Below are 23,814 nucleotides of genomic sequence, written 5' to 3' on the forward strand. Positions count from 1 at the left end.
GTTGGCGTGGCATGGTCCTCCGTGAACACAGGTGGTAGAGTGAAGCCCAGGTACTTCATGGCGACCTGCTGCTTACGTGGCTCAGCGTGGTACTCCTCCTCTTGTTGTTGTGGCGTGGCATAGTTCTCCGTGAACATAGGTGGTAGATTGAAGCCCAGCTACTTCATGGTGATCTGCTGCTTCCGTTGTAGGTCTTACGTTCTGTCACATTTCAAAGGTAGATGCGGAAGCAATCGCAGATTTTAAACATTTTTATTAAGTAAACCAACAAAACACAAAAGATACTATGACTAATGCAAAACACTGTGGCAAGGAATAAACATAAACTAACAGGATCAACACACGGTAACATGGACAACGGTAGTCTAAGACAAACGTAAGACAGAGAAGCAGTGCAAACAATGGCTATATATAAGTGTGCTTGTTAACAAAAACGTGATTCAGGTGCAGGTGGTCATGTGCCATATTGTAGTACAGTGCAGTGGCTGATGGGAACTGAAGTCCAGAGTTACCTCCTTGATATAGGACAGTGTGGAGCAAGTTGACAAGTCTGACAGGCAGTCGAGGGGTAAAGGTGATGCGCATGCGCAAGTGAGTTTCTCCGTACAGTTGCTTCTTTTTCTTTCCCAATATCGTAGATGAGAAAATGTGCATGGTATGATAAGTCAATTTTCATACCGTGTTATACCGTTGCAAGCCTACTACATAGTATGGCTGCGCGATTATGGCCAAAATGATCACGATTATTTTTTTATCAATATTGAGATCACGATTATTTATCACGATTATCCATTGATTTTAGTGACAACATATTTTTTGTGCACTTTCACATTTAAATAAACACACCACTGCTTTCACCTCCATGTTGTGCTCCATTCCTGCTAATGTACAAATCTTTGCATCAAATTAGACTGGTCCTTAAAGTGCATCATCTCACAGAAGCAAAATCGAAATAAAATTGTACCCAAAATATAGGATAAGTTAAAATAAATATGCCATCAACCAAATGAAAACATGCAATCAAATATAACAATATGCAACCAAATGAAAATAATTCAGGTGTATGCAGAAAAGGCAATAACAGTGTTTATAGGAGAGACACAGCCAAGTTACCCAATAGAGTGGTGCAGGGATGACGTACTTTTGTACCGGAAGTTAGCATCACACCAGTTCCCTCGACAAAAACCCAACAGGATTTTCCCATAGGCTTTTGGATTGTCACAAAAAATAAGCTCTGTGATCAACAAAAGTTTACAATACGAACATGTTTTGTCCATTAAGATAATATTCACAAATGTACACAACTTTTATGAAGTTTGAAGCCTAAATACGATCGGCAGAAATAAACAGCTAACCATATGTTATAAACGAACTACACCATGGTTGCGCGACTTCAACGTCACCATCACCAAGCTTCCGACAACTTTCCCAAACTTGATTTAAAAACATTTTCCATAATACAGATTTACTCTGTGGATGAATTTTCATCCATGTTTCTTTTTGGGGAATTTACCAATTCCCCAAACCTGAACCAGTTTATCTGCAAAGTTTTTTCTTGTGCGGCGTGATGTTTAATATCCCCGATAACGTCTGTAGTCCCATTTAGCAACTTGTTAGTGTCATGATTTCCCCTCGCCCAAGCGCTGGAGGACACTCACGCTGAAACCTGAAGCGAAGCTCACAGTGTGAGTGCTAAAATGTTAACCAGTTTCTGGGTTTTGGCGTACAAAATGATGTCATGCCTGTGCCACTCTATGGTGTCTGGCTGTAAGTTTAGGAAGCGCTTGATTTGATCTGCAGGGGAGTTTTCTATGAGCGGAGGACAAACTAAACAATATCGCAGTCGATCTTGTTCATGTAATCGTGGGCAGTCAAAATCGTAATCAAGATCAATACTCGATTAATTGTTGAGCCCTACTAGGTAGATATATGCAAGGCATGTATTTACTGCATAAAGTATCCAAAGAAACATCTCTTGCTTTCCTCAGTTACAGTGTAAATCAAAAAGTCAACAGTGAAATCTGATTGAAGCGCCCCAACCCTATATCTTTCTTTTAAAAACAATGTGGAAAGGTGAAAGTTAAATGGCAATGGAGCCACAAAAAGGCGGCTTAAATGGTGGCCGGGGATGATTAACTGGGCAAGAAATCCATTTGCCTTGATCTGACATATCTCATGAAACACAGTGCTTAAAAACCAAGAGAAGCATTTAATGATATGCACTAATGAAAATATAAACTTTTTTTTAATGGCTTGTTCTTTTGACAATCAGGCTGTGGTCTTACATGTGAACATGACAGAAGCTCCTTCATTATGTAGCCATCATATATCTGCCGACTGCGACTTAGTCTCTCCTCCTCAGAGTCCAACTTCTCATATTCTTTAATCTGAGAAGACAAAACAGGAGTTTGGTAATCTGAACTCCAAATCACACACTCTAATTTGATACAGTAATCATCAGGCTATGATGCCCTTTGACATCAAGTCAGTCCTTAGAATTATAGCAACCAGTGAATAATCAACTATGTAAAAGAGGACTTCTGACAAAGTGTCTTGAAGAACAGTTGTTTAACCTGATTGTTCAGCACCCCCAGTGGTGTATATGCCAGCGTCTACAGTCTGATTAACATTTACAGCTTTTGTGTAAAGAAAATGCCAATGATATTAACAAAAGCTACATGCCATCTTTCAAAGTAATAAATTGTCTATCCACGTATGAAATTTGAGCTCTCTTTGTCTCTGTTGTGCAGCACTCGATAAATGAACATGTCACCTGGGGTCTTGTTTACTGGAACTCCCGACATAACCATTTGAATATGGGACTTGTATACATCACAAACAAAATACTTTTAACATCAACAAATTGTTTTCCAACAAGGCAACATTAAAATACAGCCGACAGGAAAAAAACAACAGTTATATTGTAGTTTATGCGATGGCGATGTAAATTTTATATCAAAATAGGATAGAAAATATCAATCAAACTCAAACATTTAAAGTTTAAGTTTTTAAAAGTTGAAGTTGTACTTTACAAAAGACAACAGTTGTTTTTCCTTGTTGGTGGAAAGAACAGTCATCCTCTAGTTGTGCACCAATATCAATAGTACTATGCATAGATATATGCATGCCACAAAAGTGCTATTTACATCTCACACACCTCAAAAGTGTTTTATTTAGGATTTTGGAAATAACAATGGTACACTGGAGGACAATCTTGAGTTAAACTCTGGAGCAGCTATATAGGAGTGATTCCAAACATCACCTCCATAGGCTCTGAAGCAGACAGCATCAACTCCATGGAGGAGGATGGGTTTGAGAAGTGCCTCGATTTCCTCCTTGTTTTGTAAGTAAATTTTGTGCATTGATCAGTGTTCTTTTCTCTCTTGCAAAACTTTGGTTATCAGTGGTTTGTTGTAAATCTGCAAAACCTTATGCAACTGTAGGCAGATAAACTAGTAATGAACTAGTTGTATGAACAAATGTAGTTGTATTTGCCTGATGCTAAATGCACATGCTGTGAACATTATTAGTTACACACTGGTTTATTAGTTCACACTGTTGCATGTGATGTGTTGGGCTAGTGCAAAGCAAGCATTTTACGCATGCTAAACATCTAGTTCTGTTAGGCAGAATGCAATCTAAGGAAATTACATTATTCTGCTCAATCTGACTACAGTTTCTTTATACACAACAAAACAGTTATAGACAGAGTACTTCATTGATCCCCAAGGGGAATTTTTAACTTAATTATTTAATTGCATTTCGAATGAAATGTGAATGCGTAAACATATTGTTATGGCTTTGGTGAAATGTCCCTATGTGTCTGCATGACTGTATTAGTTATCTAGGCTTCACGCCATCTTGGCTATATCTTACCTTAGCATGTTTCATGTTTTTTGATATTTAGCTTACAATCTTTTCTAGTTTTCTCTTAAGGCTCAAGACACTGTCAGCCCTCCAGAGGGATGATGCAATACACAGTGCATAAGCCAACGAAGTGGGGCTTCAAGTTGTATGAATGGCTACACATGTGACTTCACTGTATAGCAAGGGAGAAGACACTATCTACACTGCTTGGCAAAGACGACGACCATTTTCAAATGCAGGCCTTGTGATGTGCCACTTTGCATGACCGCAGACAGAGTGCAATGGAGGACTGAAATTAGAGACAATTCAATCATAGAATTTTTTTAAAACTATATTTTACAAGGTCATAATTGCAGTTCATGTTCAGTCTTGTGTATACAATCCCCTCCAAAACTACTGGGACAGCAAGGCTAATTCATTTGTTTCTGCTGTACACCAGAGACCTTTGGGTTTGAGATCAAAAGATGGATATGAGACGAGAGCTTAGGATTTCAGTTTTTATTTCCTGGTATTTACATTTAGATGTGTTAAACCAGGGGTGTTTAATCTTATCCGGAAAGGGCCAGTGTGGGTGCAGGTTTTCATTCCAACCAAACAAAAACCACAGGCTCTCAGGGACTATTGAAAGCCAGTGTCGCTCCTGCTTGATTGGAATGAAAACCTGCAACCAAACCGGCCCTTTGCGGATAAGATTGTACACCCCTGTGTTAAACAACATAAAGCATAGAACCTTTTGTATCAGACCACCCAATTTTTAGGTGAGCAAAAGTATAGAAACAGAGAAGTCTTGAAGTAAATTAAAGTAAATAACACTTAATATTTGGTTGCATTTGCATTTGTAGTCTTCCTGCATGACAAAGTTCCTTCTCATTAGATTTGGATGCATTTCTCTGTAAATTGGCAGAAAAAAGTTCCTGTATAGGGCTGTGAAGTTGGCCATGACAACCACACCACTGCGGTGGTAGTTTGCCACCGGTGGTGGAGTGCCATCTGCGGTAGTGTCACATCACATGCCACGTTAATGTTTCTGCTTGAGTGGGCTCTATGACCAGTACAAAGTGCAACCTTTTGTATACAAGTGTAATAATAATAATAATAATAATAATAATAATAACAGTTGCAATATTAATTTTATTTTTAGCCTACCATATAGCGGGAGATTTTGTGTTAATACACAAATTATGTAATCATAAACTGCTTATATGGTTTTGTCTGTTAGTTTGGTGTGGGTACCAAATGGTATATTGGTGATCTGGGAACATTTTGGATTCATGCCTAACGAGAGAGGTGAACCAATATAACCTATATATATATATATATATATATATATATATATATATATATATATATATATATATATATATATATATATATATATATAAAAAAATGTTATAAATAATATAACATAAATCCCCCGTGGAGGTTGTTGATTTGGGGATTTTCTTCACAGCTCTCACAACCTTTCTGCATTTCTGTCATCAGCTGTTGTTTTCCTTGACCAACCTATTTGGTGTCTGTTTTTCAGTACACCAGGGATTTCTTTCTTTTTCACGACATTCCAAATTTTTGTATTGGCTATACCCAAAGTTTGTGCAATGTCTCCAATTGATTTTCCTTCTTTTCTCAGCCTCAAAATGGCTTGCTTATCTCCCATAACCAGCTCTCCGTTCATGTTGGCTTATCCTTTTTAACAGTCTTAACAGGTGAAACTGAGGGCTAAACCCAAGAGGAGATGTTCAGATACAAGAAACACCTGTTGCTCACATGTTCCAATATTTTTTTAAAGAAATATATTTCTTAACTATCTTCTCATATTCATCGTTTGATCTCAAACTCAAATGGCTGTCCATCTACAGCAAAACAAGGAATTGGCCTTGCTGTTCCAATAGTTTTGGAGGGGGCTATACATTTCTTTTTCCTCCTAAAATCTGACCCCTTTCCCTGTCCCAGGAGGTCATATAACAGCATATTGCTTGCATTTCACACCGTGAACAGTGTGAAAGATTTTACTAACTGAAAATGCTAACTTTTCATTTCTGCTGGCTAAATGGAGTCATGTAAAAGACTTGCAATGACCAGATTTGTACCACTGAACCAATGAACTGCAACAAAGCTGTCATGTTGGTTCAAGATTCCCCCCTTCTGTCATTGAGAGAAACCTTTTAAGCATAAGTTCAGATAGATTGTTGGGCGGCGTCATTTTAAACCATAACCTATAATGATACATGTCTTTATTTTAAGTGAGTAGTCATTGCTGTGCAGTGCTTAAATCTGCAATAAGAGGGATTAAAGAAAGAGGAAGAACTGAAAATTCATCTTACCTCTTCATAGAACTTCAGCTGGGGAACGGCCTCGTCTATTTCATTCATACAGAAATCCTTGAATAACAGGAACCCTGAAAATAGAGGGACATGATCACAATGTTTAGACAAGCTTGGAAAGTTGCATTTATAACGCATACAGAAGGAAAAAATGTGACCTGTATTGCACTGTATTTAGAGCTGACAAACAAGCACATTTAAGGCATTTACCATAAAATTTTGGTCACACACTGACAAAAATGACCCAGTGAGAATATCAATGCTGTCTCTAAAACCATGTTATTTGTTATTCTGTGTCCCCTGCTAACTAATAAATAATTATAGTGTAGTATAAATATACTTGGTTATTTATTTACTGAGGAAAATGATCCAATATTACATATGTGAGTGGCAAAAGTATGTGAACCTCTAGGATTAGCAGTTAATTTGAAGGTGAAATTAGAGCCATGTGTTTTCATTCAATAGGATGATAATTAGGTGTGAGTGAGTGCCCTGTTTTATCTAAAGAACAGGGTTCTCTCAGAATCTGATCATCACAAAAAAGTTTGTGGAAGTGTATCATGGTATGAACAAAGGAGAGTTTTTAGGATGTCAGAAAAAGAGTTGCTGATGTTCATCCGGCTGGAAAAGGTTTTAAACCATCTCTAAAGAGTTTGGACTCCACCAATCCACAGTCAGAACATTGTTACCTTCCCCAGCAGTGGTCGACCAACAAAGATCATTCCAAGAGCAAAATGTGTAATAGTCCACAAAGGTCAAAAAGGAACCCAGGGTAAGTTCTAAGCAACTAAAGGCCTCTCTCACATTGGCTAATGTTCATGAGCCCACTATTAGGAGAACACAAAAATTCTGAATTATACCAGTGAATTCTAAAGGAAAATGTAAGGACATCTGTCTGTGAATTGAATCTCAAGAGAAAATGGGTCAAGCAGCAAGATAAAGACCTTAAGCACACTACTGTTTTACAAAAGAATATTAGTTGCAGTTATTGCTGCTGAGGGTCACAGCAGATACTGAAAGCAAAGGTTCACATACTTTTGCCACTCAGAAATATGTAACATAGGATCAATTTCTCCAATAAATATATGACCAAGAATAATATTTTTGTCTCATTTATTTAATCGGGTTCTCTTTATCTACTTTTAGGACTTGTGTGAAAACCGTATGATGATTTAGGTCATATTTATGCAGAAATGTAGAAAACACTAAAGAGTTCACAAACTTTCAAGCACCTCTGTAATATTAATATTGTAATAAATTGAGGCAGAATACACTTTTCTGAGATATCACTGGTATTGTGTTATCTTTCCTAAAATTTTAACTAAAAACTGCAAGTTCTGATTGGAAGCAGTTCATTAGATATTAAAATAAAATAAAATAATTAAAAAAAAAAACATTCAGCTCTCCAAAATTATTAATGATATAATTTGTTGATAGTGTATCTCTAAGCTAATGGTTAGACCTTGAGATTTGCTCTGTGTGCTAGCTCATAAAAGACATCTTTCCGAATGATGGAAAATAGTATAAACTGACAAAGTACCCTTCCCTATTGCGCAAGAATCAAAACATTAATCACTTTACGTAATGTAAATGTATTTACCATAGCAGTGGCTGAAAACAGCAGAAAAATAATGATATCTGTGGAGTCCCAAAACAGCAAAGTTTTTTTAGTTACTTCATGTGAGGTCCATTGAGACTGCATGCACACAGGTGGGCCTAACTCAACATTGGCAAATGTGATAGATGTGCAATAAAAAATAAAAAAATACATGGAGGTAACAAATTGCTGGATTGGTTAAAATAATGAGTAGCACAAAATATTACCATCCTTTTTTTTTTTTTTTACTTTGAATGTTGAAACTGAGCTTAAACAGCTTAATGGGTACAGGTACTTTCTGTACTATACCATTATTCATGAAGAGGAGGTATGTAGACCACTGTAAATTAAATTAAGTAAGATGATGTGCCTCAAATTAGTCATTGTTGAAAGAATTACCCTTAATCAGAAGAAAGACACCATTCATCTAATTGGACAAATCCTCCATCAAATAACTACCTTAACTTTCACAGTTCCCTTTGCTTGCTGCACTTTGACGACACTCAAAGGCCAGTCACATAATGGTGATATGGTGTGGCGTTTGTTGGAGGAGCAGGGTGGGTGGGCGATGGGTAGTGGTAAAGAGAATGTAGTGCTGGGCGGTACAGCTAAAAAATATATCACAATATAATGTTTCATATCATTCGGTATCGATAATTATTGATACATTTTAATCTTTTTTTAAACAAAGACCAGTTGAAAAAAAAGGTTTGAATTTAACCACTATATTTTTAATTTACCCACTTTATTAAGGAAAACAAGTAATTTTAGCTTTAACAGTGAAAAACAAAACAGAATTTAAACAAATGTCTTCTCTTATATGAAGATTAAATAAACAAGCGTTAAAGAAACTCTTGAACTTAATAAATAAGATGTTACAAAATGTACGCAGTTATACGTATAAACATAGAACAATCCAGGCAAATTTACGAGAGATCAACATCGCATTATAGCGAAGAATGTGACTCCTGATGTTCTGGTTTGTGCTCAGCCTGTTAGCATAGTTAGCCTAGCCTCGTATAAAAATTCCTCACTAACACTTACTTAAAGATAACACTGTGCTGAGGTCCGCATCTGACAAGTGGCGCTCCTGCTCTGAGGACACTCAATGTCCTCCTCAGGGCCGACATTTTAACAGAAAACACAAAAAGTCATATTTCTTCCTTGCCCGCTGTTCAGAGTCACACGCACTGTTCATGTGCGGAGTGCTGCGCATGTGCGCTACAAGTGTGTCGCAGCTTGTTCCTCTGACTTCTTTTTTTTTTGCAAAGCTTTCCCACAATGGTGTTCTGTTGTTGGTCAGATGAAAAGAAACCAAAAAACTGCCACTCTGGTGAGCTGACGTCCTTTTTTATTCACAATCTCTTCTGCAGGCACTGAACTCATTTTCACATGTGTTTGTGTGTTCTGATGTCACATGGCGATGGCGCAACCGAACCCAACAGATACGCAACTTGTTATTGGCTGTTTGCTCGTCACTCATAGCACATTCCTTTATCAAAGCATATGATGGGTTGTTTATAATCCAGGGACGGCACACGCTTGAGGGTTGTTCATGCAACCAAACTTCATGTCTGTTTACATTTTATCGAGCATTATACCGAACATTTTTTCTATTGTTACTGATAAAGGTGTACCGTCAATAAATACAGATACCGTTTTATCGCCCAGCCCTAAGAGAAAGCAAAACAGCCAGCAAAAATCAACCTTATTGTTCCCATAGCAACAACAGTTCCCACTCTGCAGGCGGGAGAGACAGGGAAAACGCAGCAGCTAGAATATGATTGCAATATCTGAGCCAATATGATCCGTTTCACAGTGAGTTTGAAAAAAGGGCAAAGGGGGTACAAAAGCATGTGAATGGTTCAGAACTATGTGCTCTAAGTGACTGCTTTACTGATGCGAGATAAAGTTTCATAGCAATTCACAGGAGAAAAGGGACTTCACAACGGGCAGGGCTATATGTAGGAGAGTGATGACATCACTGTGATACCAAAAAAAAACTGAAATAGTTCCACAGTAATTATTATGCAATTCTGGTAAAAGGGATGCACAAATCACTAGCCCAAACACTGAGACAAAACGATTACGCATAGAGGCCTGCTGTAACACACACTTTCTGGCTTTTACTTGTAGGATTAATTAACTTGCATGGATGATGGATTATCTTTTCAAAAACGTAAATGCAGAACAGTCATATAATTTTCCTTCTATAAAGAATACTGCAATCGAGTTGAAGTCGTAACTCATAATTCCCTCATCATTTCTGACTTCCTCAGAGTTCAGAAAGTGACTTCAAATCAACATGGCTGTTCACAGCATCAGAAGTAAACAAAGGAGCACCACATACCCTTAAATAGTTATGCTTTATTGTATATACATGCTTTAGATCAAATCAGCATAAAGATTCACTTGTTACATCTATATAATTAATTATACAGATTGCTGATTTGAGGAGGAAAATATACATTACTCATCACAGTTTGATGGCTTGCTTGTTGTTAACAAAAGACGAACATGGAGTCCTCCTTGTTTTTTTCCTACCCCACGTTGTAGCTCGAATGTATGGACATCAAATATGACAGTCTGTGCGCCAACTTCACAATTTCATGATACTTTGTATAAATGTAGCATATATATATATATAAAAAAAAAAAAAAAAACTGTAGGTGTGTGTAGCTGCAAATATGACAAAAATTTGAACAACAGGGTCACATACCTTTTAAAGAACAAACATACCAGCCAAAAATCAGAGAAAGCTATATTGTTTGAACTGCTGAAGACTAAGAGCATCTGTTGTAATTCAGTTTTTAAACAGCAGGGTTGAAGGGGTAAGCTTATTAGTAACATTAAAATAGCCAGGCAACGTGAGCACTTACTACATGTGGAATTATGTTACAGGGGATAAAACCACAAACACAAGCTTACATTTCAATCCTATATTGGAGGCAAACTATGGCACATTTGAGTCCTATTCCGTACTAATACTATGCTTTCCTCTCATCATTCAGCGAAAACAAATTTTATTTTAATCAGTGTTTATAGCAAACTCTCTCTACATAAGTTAATTATACTCTGAATCTATTTTTTTAAACCGTTTTTATTCTCCCATAAACTCTCATTATGTCTAACATAAAATTAAACTAAATAAATCATGAACAAGCTTCTAGACCACACAAAATCTATTTACAGAAGAAGGCAGCATTTTGAGGTCAAATCAAATTGGACACCAGCTCCATGCCAACAAACCAATCTGGAAGATGTGGCAAAAGCTAGCCTGTTCTTATAAATAATTCCAAACTTGTCTGTTGTTCACTAGATGCTACTGGAACTATGAGTGAAACTAGGTTCTACTGTTAGATGAGAAAAATCAGGCATATCTGAGGTGGAGTATGATGCATGTGTAAAAATTTCCCACTAATTATCCCGCTCGACACCCCTGACTCAGCGTTGATGGTGAATTACTATTATAGGATTGTCAGGGAAACTGATGGCAGCTCAAGGACATCCTGAAATTGTTTTAACAAAAATATTCTATGCACTGTGAATTCAGAATTGCCGACTGACAATGCAAAATTCGTGCCAATATTTACACAGGGAAAGTTGTGTGTACTCAGACTTCGTCTATGCACATGCTAAAATCCCCTGCATATAGCTCAAACATCAGAATTGTGCATTACCAGACTCTGCTGTGCCTTTGTTTACAGCAAACTCCACCCCATGTACATAATGATTATCATCACACTTCACCCTACCAGTGAGACCAGCAACTTTTTTTTTTTTTTTTTTTAGCACCAGCTCATAATTTTAAACATACCCACAATGCACAATAAAGCGGGAAAAAAAAAAAGTCTCCTCTATCTTCTATGCTCCCATCTTTCCCTTCTGTGTTATCTCTTTTAAACCCATCTCCTCTGAGGCCAAGGCCTATCCCTGCTCAACACTTTACTGTTCTGGGCAAGTAATGTACACAGAGCTAGCTGTTGTTTATATTGAGGATCATATTTCAGGGACAGACAGTGTGTAAAAGGAAGAAGCTCATACAGAATGGTGCTGTTTACCTCCCTGAATTATGAAATCACTATGAAATAATAAATCTTTTACTTTAAATAATAATGTAAACCTATTTGATCACACATTTAAGACAAAACAGACATGGGGTTCTTAGTCATTCTTAATATATTTGTCCTTAAGCTAGCTGGACATTTAACATGCATTGTTCTTTCAGAGAGACCGCTACTTGGGGTGGATGTGTGTGTGTGTGAGAGTGAGAGAATTATCTCATGAAAACCAGGGACTTTCATTAGCTTTCCTTGCTTAGTTGTGCTACACTTTTTATTACGTGCTCATGGTATCAACAAAGCACACAAAATTAACCGAGATGAAGCAAAAGTAACCACTACCAGAAACAAAAGTCTTTCACATTCTGCATACTTTTCCCTTCAGTTAACAGACCTTCCACCTCTTCTTACCTGGAACTCATTTACTTTAACACCACAATGGGAAATGTTGGCAAGCACCACAGGAAAAATGTGACCACTGACAAAATCAATTTAATGGGCAAGTGGGGTGGAGTCTGCACTGTAGTTTCATTCTGTAACGTCTGGCTGAACTAGCAATCTTAACTACAACAGCATTACTTAGTTTATGTTTTATATATTAATGTAAATTGTTCGTAGAACAATGGGTGGTCACCCTCCCCGGTTTGTAGCTGCTGCATTATAGAGGAGAGCTGGCTGGTGGGTGGGAATTGGCAGATGACCAAAATTGAATTTTTGCCTTTTTGAAATGTTAGAGTTCCTGCCTGTTCAATGAGGTCAGGGTTAAAACGAGTACAGGCCAATTTTCATGATTTGAATGACCGTTTTAACACATTTTTCAAAATGTTCGAATCAAGATTGCACATGTTTATTTATGCATATTTAAATTGTTAATTAAAACATTCATAAATGCTATTTAAAAATGTAAACAAATACAATGACAGACCTGCAAACCCACAAGAGGTGAAAAAGGTAACGCGTTTATGAATTAAATCCCTATAGGGGGGTTTGGGGGTATCCTCCCAATATTTTAACATGTTAACGATGCATTCTGGTTCACTCTTGCTAACATTTGCTAAGAAATAAAAACATCTATTGACACCACTTAATTTGAACTTTTTAGCATACCAACCACAACTTGCTGGTAAAAAAGTTTATTTGGCCTGAACAAGTCCTTCAAGTGCCCATTTGATGCTTAGCAAAATGCGTCTTTCTTGCAATATTTTCTTCCTCTTTGGCTTCAAGCATTTTCTCTGCAGAACTTGTAGATGGCTGGCAGTCAAACTCCATCCTCCTCTCTGAGCAACTTCTTTTGTCACTGGGCCTAGTTTCTTGTTCCTGCCGAATTGATGTTGCTGCACAGGCTCCTGTCTACTGTCCTGACACACGAGATTTACTTACTAACTGACAAAGTAACTTGATTTGCCAAGTTAACGTTACTGTAGCAACTAGTTACCCAAGGTCAAGTTAGTCAGCAAACATACATCAGAATTGTTGTACTCAGCTAAGGTACTCAGAATTTAAACATGTCACCTTTTCATTTAATGCATTTTAAACACTGAAGACATTAATAGAGGTGATGTATTTTTTATTTAATGTTTTTAAAATATGTTATACATGCTTGATGATTTTCATTTTAGAAATCATTGCTAACATTTTGTTGGGAAGGGCCCTTTATTAAAATTAGTTTGAAAAGGTACTTTGGCCTAAGTAGTCTCTGTTACTCTTATTCTTTGGGTTTAGGTTTCCTTTTAGAGCTATATTTTCATCAATAGGGACATACGTTGATTGCACTGTTCAATAACTTACAAAATAGTCTTAAAAACCAACATGGGAAAAAATGTGATAAAATCGTGGCTCATGAAACACCCTGAAAAAAGACCTGATATGTTTTTGTAAAATCGCACATTGCTACAGTCGTACTCATCCCTTTCGTGTCCTGGATTCCCCCTAAATCACACAAGGTCCTACATTTCTCCATGCCGGGGTTGTGACTGCAGTGAAAAACCTTTGGCTTTGTTATGAGGTGGGCAACCTGGCAATATAAGATCACAATTTTTTCAGCCTGGATAGCCAATCCATGATATAATCACAAATATTTTTAATGTTGGTTTTTAAGACCATTTCTGAACAGAGAATCCAAACTAATTTCCCTATTGGTGTAAATATAGCTCTGCAAGGAAACATAACCTCAAAGATAAAAATAAATAACATCACTTAAGCAAAAGCACCTTGAAACTCCTTTTCAAACAAATCTGAATAAATGCACACAACAAAACAAACCACTTCAAAATGGCAACATATGTAAAATGTATTTATAAAAACAAAACAAAAAAAGTGCAACAAATGGAAGGTGGATTGACAGGTAGGTGAGTATTTAAATTTGTTTAAGCTGATGTCATTATGCACTTTAGCATGGTGATATTCATGCAAGTATGTGGTATGCAGTAGGCAAAGCATTATTCTTTTGTCATGTTTGTGATGTTAGCTAAATTGGCTTAGAATCATGTTCTCTCAATATACAACAAGACTCACAAATTATATAAAGGCTACAGTAAATGCTGCTTATTTTGAAAATGGTGGTCAATACAATTATCTTAATTAAATTAACTAGGAATTCTGTCTTACCATTTGTTCTATGGGAACTTCAATACCAGTGCCATTGCCAGGATAGAGCTGAAGCACTATCATCTGAGCCAATCAAGTGGTCAACCACTACCACAGCATACCAAAAAGTCTTGAAAAATTCAGGGCCTATTGTCAATACTCTAGACACAAATGACGGAAGTGTTTGGAAAAATGATTCAAATGTTTAAACTGAGGTTTAAACAATTTAATAGGCTAACAGGATGGTTTGTCTAACAGCAGAGAATGCATCAGGTCCCACTACTGTCAGCCAAGAACATAAATCTCAGGCTACAGTTAACACGAGACTGGACTGTGAAGATTGTTAAAAAATAAATAAATAAATAGTTTTCTTGAAAAATCACCACTGCACAGTTCATTAAATCTTCAACTAAACAGAATGGCCTAGCAGACCAATTCTCATGTATATTTGAGGGCACAGGACATACACAAAAATCAACTAAGCAGATATTCAAGTCAAGGCCAAAAATAAATAAGGCCAAGTGTTGATTAGTTCTTGTCCTGCCTTGTCCAGAGTATCAAGTGACTATATGAAGAGAAACCCAGTGCTTCAGAGCAGCAGACTGTGTTTGCCCAAATGATGTACAACCACCATCCACTTTAATAGAAACACCTGTACACCTGCCCATTTATGCAGTGATCCAGTAAGCCAATCATGTGGCAGCAGCACAATACATAAAATAATGCAGCTTCAGGTCAAAAGCTTCAGTTAAGGTTCACATCAAATAGCAACATGGGGAAAAAGTGTGATGTCTGTGACATTAACCGTGGCATGGATGTTTGTGCCAGATGGGCTGGTTTGAGGATTTCAGAAACTGTTGGTGTCCTGGGATTTTCACACTCAACAGTCTCTAGAGATTACATAGGATGATGATAAAAACAAAAAACATTGAATGAGCGACAGTTCTGTGGGTGGAAACATCTTGTTAATAAATGAGGTCAGAGAAAAATGGCCAGACTGGTTCAAGCTGTCAGGAAGGATATAGTAATTCATATAATCACGCCTTATAACCATGGTGAGCAGAAAAACAACTCAACATGCACAAAGCATCGAACCTTGAGCAGATGGGCAACAACAGTAGAAGACCATATTGGGTTCCACCACTGTCAGCCAAGAACAGGAACCTAAGGCTATCATGGGCACAGGCTCATGAAAACTGGACAGTTGAAGATTAGAAAAACACACAACCACTTGGTTTTTCCAATTTCACTGTTCAGTTTCTGTGATTCTGTGTCTACGAGAGCGGAATTGATGTGGTCTTCTGCTGTCGTAACCCATCCACGTCAAGGTTTGGTGTGCATTCTGAGATGCTTTCCTGCTCACTATAGTTGTAAAGAGTGCTTATAAGATAAGATAAACTTTATTGATCCCACACTGGAGAAATTCCATCGTTATAGCAGCACATTACACACAACAGATAAAAAAAATACATATTAAATAGGAATAGAATTGAAAAAATGTCTAAAAATATTGTTGAAAAGCCCTATGACACTGTTGACGTCATTGAAGCCCCACCTACTGTTCACAGCTGTAGCTTGTGACTCCAATTAGTGGCCTTGGAGAAGGGCTGTTTTAGTAGATCAGTTTAGTCTCTCCTCTTGGTTTGCTGCTTAGCAATTTTCATATGGTGTTGTGGCTGTGTACAAATGTAAGTTATCATGTTTATGTTATAATTTGGGTTGTTTGATATATTGTATAGGTTGAATTGTTGGTTATGCAATTTATTGTAGATTTGATTTATCTTTGTTTATTCATATTCCTTATGCATTTGTTTATAAACCAGTCTGATGCACCTATGGGATGATTATGTACTGGCATTGGTGACATAAAACTATAAAATGGATGTTGCCTTAAGGTGTTTTAACTGACTGCCCCATTGTGACGCTCCCCCTATGAAGCAGCAGTATCCTAAGAATCTTTTACATGGTCCTTCAAACCGGAGATAAGCATTCCAATGGACCAAGGTCAATCAATTAGCCAGTGCCATGTACCACCTCGTCGACAGTCTTCAAGACAGACCAAGCCTCCAGTCTATCTTGAGAATTATGAGAGGACACTTCCTAGTTCGAAACCCCATTGAACTAGTCATTCAGTTTCCTAAGCCCCAGTCCAGAGCAGTATTGGATCTATTGCAGAGAGTCATTCTGAACCTTGTGAACCTGTTTTACAGGAAATGAAACAGTTGAAGGAGTTTGTTATGGAATTCAGTCAAAGTGTGAAGCAGAGAAATAGTAAAGTTAATTGAATGTGTTCTTCAGGAAGTTCTTGGTCACCTCAAGCAAGTAGCCAACGTTTATCTGTACCTTCCTCACCTAATATGGACTTGCTTGCCCCTTTTACTGTGACCGAGTCAGCTGCAGCATTAGTCCAAGAGCTGCAGGATTGTCTGCAGGAGCGGCATAATGAGGAAGCTATTCCTGAGTTAAAGTCACCGCAATGTGTGAGTAGGCAGTCTCCTTTGCCTCCACCTCCTCCCTGTATGTTACAAACTCCTCAACCCCAGATAACTAATGATTTGAGTGCTTTGCAAGTGAATCAAGCCCCCATTGATGTGAACCCTGTTAATCATTCAGTGTTAAGGCAACTACCTGCAGTTCAAAGCCCTCATGCTGCCCATTTGTCTACACTGGAGGGAAGCTTACAGCATTTGATTAGTCAGTTTATACCTCCTTTATTACCTCCTCTAAATCCTTGGGTTGATATGCATCAGCAGTCATTAGGACAATCCCATGTGGCTACATCAGCAGTGCAACCACCAATAACTCCATGGGCTTTGAATCCACCATTGTGTGGTCCAGTATATCTTGGATTCTGGCCACCAGTATCAAGCCATTTGTCCAATGCATGCTAATTTTTATCAACAACCACAGGGTGCTCCGGCATCTTCTCAGTGTCCATCACACTTTCAGCAGGCTCTTTGTAATCCAGCAGCTGAAAACGAAACATCCTAATAGTCAGTTATCCGTTCCATCTACATCTTCAGCATTTGGCACGATTGAGCAATCATCTGTACCCCTTACAGTTCAAACTGAAAATGTAAGTAATCGTGTTCAGCAGCAAAGTCAATTTGAAATATCAGGAAATGTTTTGACTGATCTAATTCCTTCAGTTCAAATGCCTGTTCCAAACTCTCAACCAGGATTGGTGCCAAGAGCCCAAGCAAGCTATGCTCCAAGATCATCCTGAATTGAAGGCCCTTCCTTTCCATATTTTTGGAAAGAAGATCCTAAACAATTCATAATGTTAAAGATGGCTCTACAAGTTCCATATTCTCCTAGATCATTTAAAATTGGATTCAGCAAGCAATTTGTCTTTGGTTTATTCTAACCATTCTCTGCCATTTAGTACAGCATGGGCAGCCCTCCAGCAGAAATATAGTCAGCCACATCAACTTGTCCTGAGGGAAATAGATGATATCATGAGTCTTCCAACTATAAAATCTGGTGATTCACGAGTATTCGTATCCGTGCCCTTGTGGGCATGCTACAGTCTGGGGGCCAAGGTGAAGGAGCGGCAGAATTGGCTTGTGCTTCTCATGTGCAACAACTATTGAGTAAACTCCCCCCTGAACAAGTTGCTAATTATATTCGGCATAGCAGAACCACTCGACCAGGAGAACTTCTCTTTATGGCTTCAAGAGGAAGCAGACTGTCGGGCAACAGTAGTACCAGTCAGTGCTGTTCAAAGGAGATCTAATGACCATTTTGTGAAGGAGAGGAGACCAATGAGGCAGTATCAACCACCTACAACTATTCTTTATGGAGTGAGTAGTGTTCCAGAGAGAAAGGCCAATCATTCATCTAGTCCTATCCAAAATCCCAGTTCTGATGAAGGAAAGGAGTTCCTGAAATTCCCATGTCCATTTTGTAATAGTGTTGATCATCATTTGAGTAGATGTCAAGAATTTAGCCAACTTGATCTGGAGAGTATGAGAAAATGGATCAAAGAGAACCATTGTTGTTGGAGATGTGGAAGGGGCCATCTGGCTTCTTGGTGTGATCTAAAGAAAGGCTATACTAAATGTAAAGGTAAACATTTGGGAATTTTACATGAGGTGAATCAGAAGAAGCCAGATTCTGCTGTTTTAATCATTAGTCATCCAACGGCTCCCCTAGAGTTCTACTGCAAGTTGCAAAAGTCCTACTGAGCCATAATGTACGGAGGACTATGCAATCTTGGATGATGGTTCTGAAAGGACAATGCTTTTCCTATGGCGGCACAGCAACTGGGATTGAAGGGCATAGCTGTATGATTGGTGCTTATAACTGTTCAAAATACAGAGATCCTGAGAGGAGCCAGTGTGAACTTTACCGTTTCTGCAGCGAGTTTCCAGTGGAAATATCAGGTTAAAGGGGCTTTTACTGCCCAGAGATTGGGCCTGTCATTCCTAGCCTTCTGAAACAATTTAGTCATCTAAAGGGTCTCCTATTGGAAACCTTTATTAAAGTCCAGCCTATGCTTTTGATTGGTGCTGATCATCCTTATCTTTTGGCTCCAATAGAGAAGGTTCATCTTAGCCCTCATGGAGGACCAGCTGCAGTTTATACCAGACTGGGATAGGCCCTTCAAGGTCCAATGCCATCAGCTCAGTCAGCCGAGACAGAAACCCAATGTCTGTTTCTTTCTAGAACTCCAATCTCAACTCGGCTCCAACAGGATGTAGAACAGTTATGGCAAGTGGATGTGCTTCCATGCAGGAGTGAAAAGGCCATTATACAGTCTAAACTAGATCAGTATGCCTTTGACTGTCTTGACCAGTTGACAACAAGAGAGATTGTGAATGGTGTCTTTAGATATGTTACTCCTCTACTTTGTTCTAGAAAAAGTAACTGTTTGATGCTCCTAAGGAGGCAGTTATGTCATCCCTTCGATGAACAGAATTGCCAACTGACTCATAATCCTGGGCAGGCTATTATATATGAGGAGGAGATCCAGAAATTAGTCGAAGCTGGGTATGTAAGAATGTCGAGCCCTAAAGAAGTCTTTCAAAGCCGTAAGTCCTGGTTTGTACCGCACCATCTAGTCAAACACAATGGAAAGTATCGATTGGTATTCAATTGTTCCTATACCTTTCAAGGAGACTTACTGAATGTTCATCTGTTACCTGGCCCTACCTTAGGGTCATCTTTAGTAGGTGTCCTCCTTCGCTTTAGGGAATATCCTGTGGCCATTAGTGGTGATATCAAATCCATGTTTCACCAAGTTCACCTATTGCCCTCAGATAAACCCCTCCTATGGTTTTTATGGCAGAATATGAGAAAAGATGAGCCTGCTGATGTATATGAATGGCAAGTTTTACCATTTGGAACTACGTGCAGTACTTGCTGTGTGATTTATGCTCTGCAAAAGCATGCAAGAGATCTGCCAGAAGATTGTGAGGACATTAAGGAATCTGTTACCAAGGCCTTTTATGTTAATAACTGTCTACAAAGTGTCTTGGACATTCAGAGAGCAAAGGAGCTGGTTGAGGAGTTACGGTCCCATTTGAAAGATGGAGGCTTTGAAGTTCAACAATGGGCAAGTAATGTACCGGTGGTGGTGGAAGATCTACCCAGTGATGCAAAATCTGACCACACTGAGCTCTGGTTAAGTCAGGAGTTTGCAGATCCCAGTTGAAGGCATGCAGGGATTGCTCTGGCATTGTGCAAAACATACCCTAGGTTATAAACTCCGTCCTGTTGAGTACAAGACCCTTACCTTGTGGAATGTTTATTGGGTCCTTGCAAGTCAATAGGACCCTATAGGGTTCCTTATACCCTTTACCGCCTGAGCTAAAGTCCTGCTGCAACAATTGTGGACAACGGGATGGTCCAGTATTACCCGAAGGCATTAAGCAAGCATGGGCAGCATGGGAGAGTGAACTTCCTTCCATCACTTCTATTGAACTGTTGAGATCATATGGTCCTGTTGACCTTAATAGTAATTCCATTCGGAGAGAGTTACATGTATTTTGTGATGCCTCCGAACAAGCTTATGGGTCAGTAGCCTACCTAAGGATTGTAAACCATGAGAGTGAAGTTCTAGTCTCCTTTGTGATGGTCTGATCAAGGGTTGCCCCTCATAAGTCGATTTCCATACCTCATCTTGAATTGTGTGTTGTCCTCACCGGGGTTCAGCTGGCAAATTTACTGCAGAGGGAACTTGACCTGCCCGTTCAGCGCACAATACTGTGGTCCGATTCAATGGCTGTACTCAATTGAATTCGTTCGGATGCCCGTCATTACAAAGTATTTGTCGCTAATCACATTACTGAAATCCTACTCTACCCCTGAACAATGGTGTTATGTTGACAGGAACAGCAATACAGTTGATGATATCACCAGAGGCAAGCACCTTGCTGATCTAACCAAGCTTAACTGTTGGAATCAAGGCCCTTCTTTCCTTTGTTCTAACCCAGATCAGTGGCCAAGATTGCCTGACCGCATTGAGCACTCAGTTGATGCTACAGAGTTAATAAAGCCTTTGTTTTGTGGCCTCATCAATGCTGAAGACAACCTTTTGACTTTGGATGTTCAGTAATATAAATTGTGGAATGAGCTCATCAATGGCAGCCAACCCTGAAAATTCTTCTCTTGACAAGGAACTTCTCTTGTTGTGACAGGCCCAAAGGAAGGATTTTGCAGAAGAATAGAAGAGTGTTCCATCTAGTAGTCGATTGTATAACCTTGTACCACAGTTTGATCCCATTGCTGAAATTCTTTGAGTAGGAAGATGATTTCAATATAGTCAAGACTTGGCCTTTAATACTATTCATCCAATAATTCTTGATTCCAAAAATGCTATCACTCAACTTTTGATTGCGGATATAGATGCTAAGCTGGGTCATCCTGGAGAAGACAGCGTTTATGCTCATCTTAGGTGGTATTATTGGATTTTAAAAAGGTAGACGAGCAGTGAAGAGGTATCAAAGAACTAAGTGTCTGGACTGTGCCAAATGGAAGGGTAAACAAACAATGCCTAAGATGGCTGAGCTTCCCCCTCTAAGCTCAATGTATACAAGCCTCCCGTCTGGTGTAAAGGAATGGACTGTTTCGGGCCATTTATGATCAAGTTTGCTCGCAAGACGGAGAAAATATGGGGACTACTTTTTAAATGTCAAACCACTACCAGCGTTAATTTAGAATTGCTGACTAGTCTTGATGCTGACAGTTTTTTTGATGGCACTACATCGCTTTGTAGCTCGTCGAGGACAGCCTTATGAAGTGATCAGTGATCAAGGAACTAATTTTCATGGGGGTGAAATTGAGTTGAAAAGTGCCTTCGACCAGCTAAGTCCAGTCTTGCAGGAAAAGTTGTGGAATCATCAAATCAAATCCACCCACAATCCCCCTTATGCTCCACATTTTGGAGGAACATGGGAGAGGGAAATCCGAACCATCAAGGCTGCGCTACGAGCTACCTTAGGAAGACAAGTTGTAACGAAAGAGGTCCTAATAACTGCGTTGGTTGAAATTGAAGAAATTTTGAATTCTAAACCTTTAAGATATGTCTCTTCTAGTGCTGATGATTTGGATCCTGTTACTCCTAATCTGCTCCTTATGGGGCGGCGAGATGAATCTTTACCTCAAGTCATCTATGCAGATTCTAATATTTTGACTCAGAGGAGATGGAGACATAGCCAGGTCCTTACAGATCACTTTTGGAACAGTTTTATTGGAAATTATTTGCCAAATTTACAAGTTTGCCAAAAATGGCAGCAAGATCAAGGTATTTGTATTTGTTTAGAAACCAGTCTGATGCCCCTATGGAATGATTATGTACTGCATTGGTGAAATAAAACTATAAAATGGATGTTGCCTCAAGGTGTTTTAACTGACGCCCCATTGTGATGCTCCCCCTGTGAAGCAGCAGTATCCTAAGAATCTTTTACACATATAATAGGAATAGAAAAATAAGAATAAGAGGAGTAATAATAGTAATTTGTACACTATGAACCTCATTTTATGCACAGATGAATAAGAATATATACAGATGAGTAACACTACGTTCATATACAGATAAGTGATGTATGGAATATTGCACAGTTCATAGTAGAGGGTGAGCAACAAAGAGTAATAAATGAATATATATACATAGCGCAGAATATTGTGAATGTGTTGGCTTATGATGCAAAACAGCCAGCAGTGCTATATTATGTTGTTTTTGCATTAGAGTCTGACTGCTGTTGGAATGAAGGACCTGCGGCTACTATAGACTTCCTGTCAGCTCAGACAAGTCTGGTCATTCTCCTCTGATTTCGCTCATCAACAAGGTGTTTCAGCCTGCAGACCCTCCGCACACAGGATGTTTTATGTTTTTGCACCATTCGGTGTAAATTCTAGAGACTGTTGTGTGTGAAAAGCCCAGGAGATCAGCAATATCTGAAATATTCAAACCTGGCACCAAGAACCAGGCCACAGTTAAAGTAAGAGAGATCATACTTTTCCACCTTTCTGATGTTTGATGTTTATATTAACTGAAGCTCTTGACCTGTATTTGCACGATGTTAAGCACTGATCTGCTGTCACATGACTGGCTGGTCGGCTAACTGCATAAATAAGCAGGTGTAAAGGTGTTCTGTGGACAGTGAGTGTGTGTGTGTGTATATGTGTGGCACCCTTGGAAATTATGAACAAAGAAGACTGTGAAAAATTGTCTTTACTGTTTAACCTTTTGATCTTTTATTCAAACAATTCACAAAAATACTCTGCTCTCATGGATATAAAAAAATTGCAAACAAAACACAGATTTATCAAAAAAAATCTGTTAAATATGTGTGCCACTATTATGGGCACCCTTTTAGTTAATACTTTGTGCTATTACCCTTTGCCAAGATAACAGCCCCGAGTCCTCTCCTATAATGCCTGATGAGGTTGGAGAATACACGGCAAGGGCTCTGAAACCATTCCTCCATACAGAATCTCTCCAGATGATTCAAGGTGATTGAGGTCCACACTAGTGAACTCCCCTCTTCAGTTCACCCCACAGGTTTTCTATGGTTTTCAAGTCAGGGGATTGGAATGGCCATGGCAGGACCTTGGTTTTGTGGCCAGTAAACCATTTATGTGATGATTCTGATGTACGTTTTGGATCACTGTCCTGCTGGAAGATCCAACCACGGCCCATTTTACGCTTTCTGGCAGAGGCAGTCAGGTTTTCATTTAATATCTGTTGATATTTGATAGAGTCCATGATGCCATGTATCCTAACAAAATGTCCAAGTCCTCTGGCAGAAAAACAGCCCCAAAACATTAAAGAGACACCACCATATTTAACTGTGGGAATGAGGTACTTTTCCATATGGCTACCTCTTTTGTGTATGGCAAAGTCACCTCTGGTGTTTATTGTCAAAAAAGCTCTATT

The 23,814-nt window shown here is 38.7% G+C and overlaps 1 protein-coding gene across 4 annotated transcripts in view; it reads right to left on the reverse strand.

Moving 5' to 3' along the window:
* Positions 1-23,814, reverse strand: part of grk3 (G protein-coupled receptor kinase 3) — a 135,811-nt gene that overhangs the window by 40,667 nt on the left and 71,330 nt on the right. For 3 of the 4 annotated variants that reach the window (XM_053645754.1, XM_053645751.1, XM_053645752.1), the window contains 2 exons: positions 6,189-6,262; positions 2,286-2,387 (listed from right to left, as the gene is read on the reverse strand). In XM_053645754.1, coding sequence (XP_053501729.1) covers positions 2,286-2,387; positions 6,189-6,262 — 176 coding nt within the window. Of the gene's footprint in view, positions 1-2,285; positions 2,388-6,188; positions 6,263-8,829; positions 10,020-23,814 lie in introns of those variants that run through there. The other variant, XM_053645755.1, reaches the window with a different exon arrangement.

The sequence above is a fragment of the Ictalurus furcatus genome, chromosome 16 (genome assembly GCF_023375685.1).
Source record: "Ictalurus furcatus strain D&B chromosome 16, Billie_1.0, whole genome shotgun sequence".
In the NCBI taxonomy this organism is placed as follows: Eukaryota; Metazoa; Chordata; class Actinopteri; order Siluriformes; family Ictaluridae; genus Ictalurus; species Ictalurus furcatus.